The sequence below is a fragment of the Montipora foliosa genome, chromosome 13, assembly GCF_036669935.1.
Source record: "Montipora foliosa isolate CH-2021 chromosome 13, ASM3666993v2, whole genome shotgun sequence".
NCBI lineage: Eukaryota > Metazoa > Cnidaria > Anthozoa > Scleractinia > Acroporidae > Montipora > Montipora foliosa.
The window spans coordinates 43096150-43106149 of NC_090881.1; the positions used below are offsets into that span (position 1 = coordinate 43096150).

The window sequence follows — 10000 nt, forward strand, 5'->3', positions numbered from 1 at the left end:
CAACTTCTCCTCTTTTATAAGAAAAAAAAAAACAAAAAAAACAATAATAATAGAAAACCAGCTGACAGAGTACAACTAAAGTATCTACAATTTTTCTTTTCTTATAAAGTTATGTATGCATGGATTGCTGATGTAAAATATATTAACCCATGTGTTTTTTTCCCAGAAAACATTAAAACTGAGCCAATTGTATTTTTTTTTATCCTGATAGATATCGCTTGTGTAAGCTTGTGTGGATCTTATCAAACTTGGACCAAGCGTGTCCTTTTTCGGTTGATGTATATATCATCATGCAATCAGGTTGTAGAAGAACAAACATCTTACAAAATACATCGAGGTCCCTTGTGGCTGTTGCTGCTTTCCCAATACCATTTACAGCCGTACACATGTAGGTACCCGCCGCAGTTCTGCTAGCATTCATAATGGGAAGCCGCTGATGAACCGGATATGGTACACTGCCAATCGGCCCTCCAATCTTTGTCCATGTGACTACTGGAGGAGGTTTTCCGTCACTAATGCATTCGAGATACACATCATGTCTTTCAGTTACATTGTATCTCTTTGTCGATTGAGTAATCGAGGGTGAATCTGCAAATTTCAATCAGACAGTATTAAATGAAAAACCCTGTCGTTCTTCGAAGATTGCCACTACAACTGTACAAGTACAAATATTGGCGGGGTATTCTGCAGTTGCGCATAGAAACGAAAGTCTCTTCGTACTTATTTTTATCTTCCTTTAGTGGTCTAAATCTACATACATTGGATAAATTTCTGTCTTCATAAACTTAAAATATTTATCAATTATTCACCGATATTCACCGAGCCTGAGGTGGGTAATTGTTTTAGTATAATTACATCTAAGTGATTACTTGAAAAATGGGCATTTTCTTTAAAGCAATTAATTTCTTCGTCCTTCCGCCTCGACAAAACCGCTTGCGGCCATTTTGAAAAAATACGCTTAGGTGATTATTGCGAAATTATCACCTCAAGTGCAACCAATCAGGGCGGAGAATTTTTCAATGATTACGTATGAAATCGCAAGCGATCGCAAGTCAGTGGAACTTGACAAAGACTGTATTAGAGTACATCGATCCGAAAGTGATCAAAAAAGAAAGTATCATGCTCTTTTTTTGTTTGTTTGTTTTTTCTGCTCTTTCCTCAGTGTTATTCATCTGCATACAAAATCTTCAACATTTTCTCGAAACAGATAGGCGATACTTACAATGAACTGTGACTCTGACTGAGTCAATTGCTTTGCCGTGCCCGTTAATTGCAGTGCACAGATACAAACCATCCTGGTTCCTGTTTATATTTTTCAATGAAAGGACCGTGCTTGAGTTAAGGGTCTTCTCTTCGTTACTAGCTTTTGACCACGTTATTGAGGGTGGAGGAGTGCCACTTGCGTGACAAGAGAGCCTCACGTCATTACTTTCGTTGACTGTTTGGTTGGGCGAAATCACAGTAATCGTAGGAGGCCCTATAAACAAAGAAAGAGTTACTCACAGAGGTCATCTAATTTGGCACCGATTGATTTGTGAAAACAAATGTTGATTCGGGGTTTGGCTCAAATTTTCAATGGATAGCTTTTTCTGCAAATTGTGCACTTTCAGCATTAGTGATTTGTTCGTAGGCAGGATTATCACAACAGCTTCTGCCAATTACTGCACTGTTACTGGCATGCATAATAAACCACAACTCCAAAGCTTCATGGCCTTCTCATTTCAACCAATTTGTGCTTTCATATCGACGTCCGTCATGTCGGAATTTCTCTCCTGGAATTGTGACTCTTTTCCATTTACCAGGGGCACCCAACGTCAATTTTCGGAACTTCAATATCTGTTCGGAAGACGATTTGAGATTTAGAATTTTCGGAACATTTGTTGTAAAATTTCTTGCTTAACTGCCTCTCTTAGGATTTTCCAACATCTGAAAAATGGTATAATTGCCCATTTTTTACGGATTTTTACCCTAAAAAGGTCACCTAGAATTTTCGGGAGCCTTTTTTCTGGCTGAAATTTTCGAAACGGTAAGTTTTGATCCCTATAGTTTTCGGATCACTAGACTTTCAGCTAGGAAATCCGAACAGCTGAAAAATTTTTTGGGGACACAAATATGCATATATCTACCGTTTAAATACTAAAACACGGTTAACGATGCTATGTCTAAGTGGTTTTGAACAATATTCTCGATGGGTGCCCCTGATTTACGTTGATCGCCTTATATTCTAGTCAAGCGAGCCGTGCTGGTGACAAACAATATGTTTTGATCCACGAAAACGAAAAAAAAACAGATGTTTCATCTTTCGTGTCCGTCCTCTGAGTACGTCTGGGTTTATGCCTAATCTATAAATTTGATTAACATTAATCTCTCTTTAGAGCGACCAATTCGACCTTTATTATTCAGCCTTTTCGCCGCGAAGATGACTTGAAATTAACTGTTGCTTTACAAAGGAAACCAGCAGTGAAGTTTAAGGTTTTAGATTCGGTTAAAATACCAAACCTAACTTGGTTGTACTGTGAATTATACAGCGTATGTATAAACACTGTAGGTTACGTAAGTATTGTCAGAGGTTTTCGTAGAAGTGTCTATTGTGAAGTGAAGTTGAGTAAATAAATAAACAAATGAATATAAAATAGTAATAAATTAATAAATGAACTACCGAAACTGTCATCCTTTTATCTGGTTCCCTTCTAACGATTCGTTTCAAGCGCTCAGCATTAAAAGATGCGCCATGATATGTGAGGAAAATAAGTGCTTCGACAGCTCTTAGAGGGGATATGTCGCACAAAATGACGTCATTAAATGACACCCAAAACGCCCAAAAAGTAAATTGAAACATTGCAACATCCACTTTAAACTGTTGAACAACATAAAAGAAATACAGCAAAAGGAAAGAAAGGAAAGTATGGATGGACACAAATGGGCAAGACTGAAACGGATTGCATTTTGGTAATCTTGAAAAAAGTCAGTCCGACGTTTTTTGTTTTTTCTCAGAATCATCTTGTTTGTGATGTAACAAATAATTTTATCAGTGAAGGAATTCCACATTACCATTCTCGAGTTTTCAACACGTGATTAACTAAAAATGTTCACTTAACACCCTAAAATAACGTGACATAACCCTGTAATAAACTTAAAGAATGAAATTGTGTTTTCCCAGGCTATGATCAGTCCTTCACTAAGAGGATCAACATTTAACTGTATACTATGATACTGCTTTAGCAACTGGAATAAACTTAAAAGCCCCGGCAATAAAAGATCAAAAGACAGAAATTCTACTGGCATTTTATTAGAAAAATCTGGCATGATAAGCATGGAAACGGGTAATTTGAAAGTGTAAGAAAAAACGCTTGATATATAAAGTTTAAGCGGCTTAGCTGGAAATTCCTTGTGAACACAAAGGATGGAAATTAGTCAAATAACGAAATCCCGGAGCCGTCAGTATTTCTATTGGGACTTTAAACACAAGTAACAATGGAAAGAGAACACTTTTTGGTACTTTCCCTGTTTCCACTTAACAATCTCCAGGTTCGTGTTCGTATAACTGTTTTAAATTTATGCCATCAATACGCCGAATTTTCCATATAAGAATAAAAAATCTGGTAGAGTAGACACCATTTAATACAGTAGAGGTCATTTTGGCTGACGAAAGACTCTAGAAGGACGTCTTGATTCAGAATAGACCTACCTAGTATTATCAGTTGAGTGCAATTTACTTCGCTGTGTCCTTGCATTCCATTGGCAGAAGGCCTCGTGTTCACTTCACAGCAGTACTCAGCTTTGTCATCCATTTTCAAGTTCAAAAGCATAAATGATGGTGTTCCTCTCTGCAGCAACACAACTTTCTCGCTAAAGGAATCATAAAACACTATCCCACTTTTATCATATTTCATAATTTTTGTCAAATGGCTACCCTGGCGTTTAAGCAAGACGAAATAGTCCAGTACATTTGTGGAAGTAAGTGTGTAATTCCATTCTAGGGTGACGTTTTTACCAAGAGTCGCGGACACAGGGTTCGCAGGTGTTTTCGTCCAGGTAATAGCTGCAAAGAAGAACAGATCTATATTGATTACGTTTCTACACCTGACATCTGCAATCTATGGTTAACATATGATTGCATTGTACTATCACATGAAGGCCGGAAACTACACCGAGATGGCGAAGATAAAGTTATTTCTTTGAAACCTTGGCAAAAGCAAAGCAGGAAACCATTTTACCAATTGGAACAGGGCAGAAACTACAAAACTCAGTACTTTTTTCGCGAGATAAGATTTGACCACCGTCCATTTTGTTGGCTCTGCTTGGTATGTTTGATTTTCCAATTCCCTTCTTTAAAGGAAATGAAAAGATGCGCAATACTGAGCAAATTACCTGATGACTGGAGAAACAAAATTAATGATACCGTGATAAATAGAGATGTTTCTTTGTGTGAAAGGAGCAGCAACCTAATGGATTCACACAACGACACCATGCTTGACCGCTAGCAAGACGCTCGGGTTCAGCGAAAGAACAATAAGAGACACGTACTTTACATTATCACTATGCTTGGAATGCACCTTCACAGATCAATTGCTTTCTCCAGTAACGACAAGTTCCGATTGTTTAATCCCCTAAATCTGCCAATCGGATTTAATTGGGGTTCTAATGGGTTTACTTAAAGTCACGAATGTTATTTACAGCTTTTTCTTCTATATATATAATTTTTGAATTATATAGCTATTTTATTCAGCTAGGATCTAGGTTGGTGCACAACTTGCCAGATGCATCGAATGCTGATTAACTACCCACATAACCCATGTTTAAGTTCTTTAAACGTTGCATTATGCCTTCAAGATTCCGGTCTGGTCCATTTAAACCCTATTATAAACACTCGATGAAATTCTTACGATGACATGTTTCGTTTAACGGCAATAATAGAGTATCTTTAACTATCAATATCTTTGAGGAAAAATTCATACTCTAGGAAACCCCCAGGCTCCCCGAATCTGAATATGACAAAAAGACAAAAGATGAGAGGTCGGCTCCATCCTAAGGGGAGTAAGAGGTGGTTTACGAATGCAAGAATAATCAAACTAGCTTTATTTCCTTATCGGTAATATTTGCATTTATTTTCAGGAACCCCAATGAAGACGACCTCCTGCAGTGATAAAACTCTTAACAAGTTTGTTAATTGGGTAGTCCAATTTTTCACTCGTTTCCGCTGTAACGGACGCACGGTTTTGATACACCTTGCTAAGGTTTATCGAAATTCATTATTAAATGTCACTAGGCTCTAGGCGATAAGAAATTTGCGGAACCCTATTTCAGATAATTAATTGAAAATTTGTGGCTTTTTCTGCTTAACCTAAATTTCGATTTCAGTCAGTGTCAGAAGAGACACGAGAGTCTCAAGCAAGGGTCTCTCACTTCATTATGATCATCTCGGACTTATCAGATTCCTCTGTCAAAAGAGGATTTGTGACTTGCTACGTCACAGGCCAACGGAAATAGAATGTCGTATCAAAATGAAAGTTGTTTTCATCATGAAGTTTCGTTATTAGCGACCATTTTCAAATCATTAAATGCGACAAAGGCTGCTGGTTATAATTAATTGTGTGGCATTTACTTCAAGAGAAAGAAGGGGAATTCATCTTTGCTTACTGAAGGTAGCAACTTTCAAAGTGTCCGATGGAATGGGCATTTTGTTTATCCCAAATAACATAGACCTTTTTCATCAATGGCGGTCAATTTATAATTCTTTTGTCCAAGTACAAATTTGCCTACTAAGTCTTGATACCATACAGTAAATTGAAAAGAATACTTGCTCTAAAATAAGGCTTGGTAGGCTAATTTGCACATTGACAAAAGAATAATAAAAGAGGGGGTAGGGTATAGTTTTGTAAGAGGCTTAATACCATACGCAATACCGCTTGTCCTACGGTATTTAAATTCAAAAACATCTTTTGATATATTTAAAAGAAGTAAAAACCTTTTTGAATCGCGAAAAAATTTGCGAAATCTATTGCATTCTAATATTTTTTGAAAGAGCAAGCCCGGATCGCTTCTCTTTCTTGAAACAGTTCGATTATCAAGGAGTAAGCGACACTACAGGAATGATCCTGATTTGAAAATGCTCAGATGTATTCAAACTAATGACGGCTGTGAGAGAAAAGATGAAAAAAACCCAAAACCTATGAACGTTACGTCATTGACCAAGTGGACAGGGTGCTTATTTGCATTCTGATTAACTTATGTGGGTGGGTTTAAAACACAGGTCACATTCCACGGGTCAGGAGAACAATTAAGCCAAACGTTTCCCATAGACCTGAAACAACACGTTTGTAGAGTGATTAGGGCAAAGAGACACTTTTGGTTTTGTTTATTTATCTTTACGCCTGTGCTACATCCGCCGCTCCTCCAGAAGGTTCTTTTGAATTCATCCCCTATCACACTATGTCAACAGCGAACTGGTTTCTTCCCTCCAACTCTGTTAATGGGTCTGTAGAGAACGCACAATGCACATCAGAAATGGACAAAGGATAAAAAAGCACACTGCGAAAACAACTCACAGCCGTTACTTATATATAGCGTTGTTCCTCGTGACGTCACCCATTGTTTTGGTGTCCTTTGGAAAGAGAGAACCTGTCAAATTATTCACTAAACGTCAGTTTTTTTTATCCGTCTTTCCCACACCGGGAATCGAACCGGGGCCACAGCGTTGATTAACTTATGTGGATGGGTCTAAAACACAGGTCACACTCCACAGGTCAGGAGAACAACTAAGCCAAAAGTTTCCCATAGACCTGAAACAACACGTTTGTAGAGTGATTAGGGCAAAGAGACACTTTTGGTTTTGTTTATTTATCTTTGGGCCTATCAGTTCTACATCCGCCGCTTGTACTGTAGGTTCTTTTGAATTCATTCCCTATCACACTATGTCAACAGCTAACTGCTTTCTTCCCTCCAATTCGGTTAATGGGTCAGTAGAGAACGCACACTGCACACCAGAAATGGACAAAGGATAAAAAAGCACACTGCGAAAACAACTCACGGTCTTTACTTATATATAGCGTTGTTTCTCACGACGTCATCCATTGTCTTGGTGTCCTTTGGAACCCGTCAAATTATTCACTAAACGTCAGACGACCATCCGTCTTTCCCACACTGGGATTCGAACCGGGGCTACGGCGGTGAGAGCGCCGGATCCTAACCACTAGACCATATGGGAGTGAACACACCACTTACCACAACTCGGTCATTATCACACACCTCTTAACAACCTCTCACTGATGTGTCTCTCTGCTCTGTTGTATCGAGAAGAATTAGGCTCGATTCTTTCTGTTTTATGTTGTCTTGTGCCTATTGTTTTCTAAACCAATAAGGAGAGCCGTTAAATAAAAGATAGTTCACGGTATCCTGATCCTCGTTTTGGGGAGGCCCTGTACCTTCCAGACGCAGTCTGTGATTGCAGAACGAAACAATAGATGATACAACAGAAAAAATGCACCTATTGTAGTAGCTCTGATAACCGAAAGAAGCTACAGGTCATAGAGGGATTAATGAAAATATCAGTGCGGAATAGGTGCAGCATGCGCGTTTTAGGGCTGCGACTAGCATTTTACGCAAGGGATAACATTCTTCTTGGCATAAATTTAGCAGTATAAGTTTTAGGGTTGCAGCTGTCATTTTAACGTTAGTCTTCATTTTAACCTTTGTCTACAGTCGGTATTTTACACTGACCTATTTTTTAACGCTACAAAGTTCACTTGAAATGTTGCTTTCCAAACTGCTGAATTTAAAAAGTAAATTTTATTTTATTCTGGGTTTTATTCAAAACCCGCCAAACCTTACTCGATATACAAGTCAGAGAATGCGGTGTATTCTGCCGTAATTGCATACATGCATATAGATAGAATTTATTTCTCAGTCGGATTTTGGATTGGTGACGGTGCTGGTATCTTCGAAAGAAAAAAATATTAAAAGAAGCAAATAAAAAACAATATATAATTCGTAAAATCACGGCAAATTTAACTGACCATGCTCACTTACTTACAATCTCAACCAAAATCCAACATACTTACTGCTTCGGAGCGAGCTGAGCTCTGGCGAGCAATGGGAGGGAATAGCAACACCCAAAGTGCCCCTGTGAATAAGAAAATCACTTCCTTTTTTTCATCAGATTTTAAAACTGTGTTTACTTGACACCCGACTGGCAAAATTTTGAGCTTTGACTTTTATGGCACGCAAAATGAATGATGTAATTTCTTGACACCCAAAATGCCCAAAAAGTACAATGAAACATTGCAATAACCTCTAAGAACTGTTGAACAACATAAAAGAAATACAGCAAAGGGAAAGAGAAGCATAGATCGACACAAATGGACAGGATTGAAACGGACTGCAATTTGGGTAATCTTGAAAAACGTCGGCCTGACGTTTTTCAAGTTTATGGCAAATAGCCTGGATAAAGTTATTAATTTTTGCTCACAATCATCTTGTTTGTGATAAAACGATAATTTCATCAGTAATAAAAGGAATTCCACATTACCATTTTCGAGTTTTAAACTCGTGATTAACCTAAGATTTCGCCTAAACACCCTAAAATAACGTGCCGAAACTTCTCGAATTCACCACTTTTTACAAACGTGCACTACGTTTATCCACAATGCACTGCGCTACGAACAACCTAAATTGCTATAATTAACGTTCGTGCCGGTATGTGAAAGTTCTGTGAATTTAGACAGATTTTAAGTTACATCGTTCGCTTTTTTCTTGCAGAAAATTCTGACATCCGAACTCCGAGCTTCGCATTTCATTGTTTGGCGCAGTTACGCCTCCTTCGGGTAGAATTCTAGAATCATAAGACATACTGTGATGATGACTCACCTCAATGTCTTGTTGTCTCTTCTATTTGTCATCTCGCTTCTCAGCTCAATCCGAAGCTTTTTAAGCGAGTTATCGCTTTTTGGAATTGAGCTGAGAAGCGAGATGACAATAGAAAAGAAAACCCGACATTGAGGGGAGTCATTTTCGTTTCACTCGCTGAACATTTGCATAAAGATTATAAAAATAATAACTACTCGCATCGTGAGCTTGGGCTGCCTGTGAGCCATGTAGAACTTTCTCGATTTCAATAACAAATTCGTTTTGCTGGGCTACCAGCCCTATAAAATAGAATTACTCCGAGGGAAACAAATTATTTCGTTGCTATAGTGTTTGTGAAACGATGAAAGATACCAAAGAAGGATATTTCATAGTCTAATAGTCTAAGCAAACTATAAATATTTTTTGAATTCTATTGTTGGGTAATACTTTAAGGCCCTTATGATGTCATATCGGCTACCATGGCAACACGGTAGGTTCACAAAAAGGCCCTCTAAATTTCAGTTTTTGAAAATTATCTGAAAAACTAAGTCGGTGACCTACCGTTTTTATTTCTTGGAAATCTCACTAAATTCTTTAACTTCTTAGAGAATATGACAACAAGTTATCTTGTAGAATACATCAAAAAAGGGCGTTTTATAGTTTACAGAAAATTGTACCAGATAACTTTCCTGGAATTTTTTTGGTTAAAGTGCCGTCGTGAATGATACGTGCATGCAAAAAATCAAGATGGGTCACCGAGCAAAATTTCGAGATGAAGACAATTTTTTCCGAGGGCTTTATTTCCGGTTCGCGCGATTTTAAGCCGTATTTTCTCTTCCGGTGTGTTGCGCGCGCTGCATGCTTTTTGATAGAAATTTGATTCATTCAGCTGACGCGTGTTTTTCTTAGTTATGGCGTGTGTAGGTTACATGCGCGCAGCTAAAAACCCTTTCGAGCCTCCTTAATTTTCAGAAATAATTATCTGGAAAAACGAAGTCTAACACTGGTTGGAAAAAGTATAAACTCTTCATGCTCTTACCTTTGAAAACTTTCCGGCCAAATTTTGAGGTCTTCTTTGTATTCTATAGCATAGCATTATCTTGTATTCTCAATATTTAGGACTCAGAAAGCAAGTTTACGCCGGCCGTTCTGTTTT

General features: G+C 38.0%; 1 protein-coding gene across 1 annotated transcript in view; it reads right to left on the minus strand.

Annotated features, from left to right (window-relative positions):
* Positions 1–5007, minus strand: part of LOC137981991 (hemicentin-1-like) — a 41677-nt gene extending 36670 nt beyond the window's left edge. The window contains exons 1-4 of the mRNA XM_068829009.1: positions 4372–5007; positions 3689–4042; positions 1223–1477; positions 325–588 (exon numbers count right to left, since the gene is read on the minus strand). Coding sequence (XP_068685110.1) covers positions 325–588; positions 1223–1477; positions 3689–4042; positions 4372–4471 — 973 coding nt within the window. The 5' untranslated portion in view covers positions 4472–5007. The remainder of the gene's footprint in view (positions 1–324; positions 589–1222; positions 1478–3688; positions 4043–4371) is intronic.
* Between the last annotated feature and the right edge of the window lie 4993 nt (positions 5008–10000).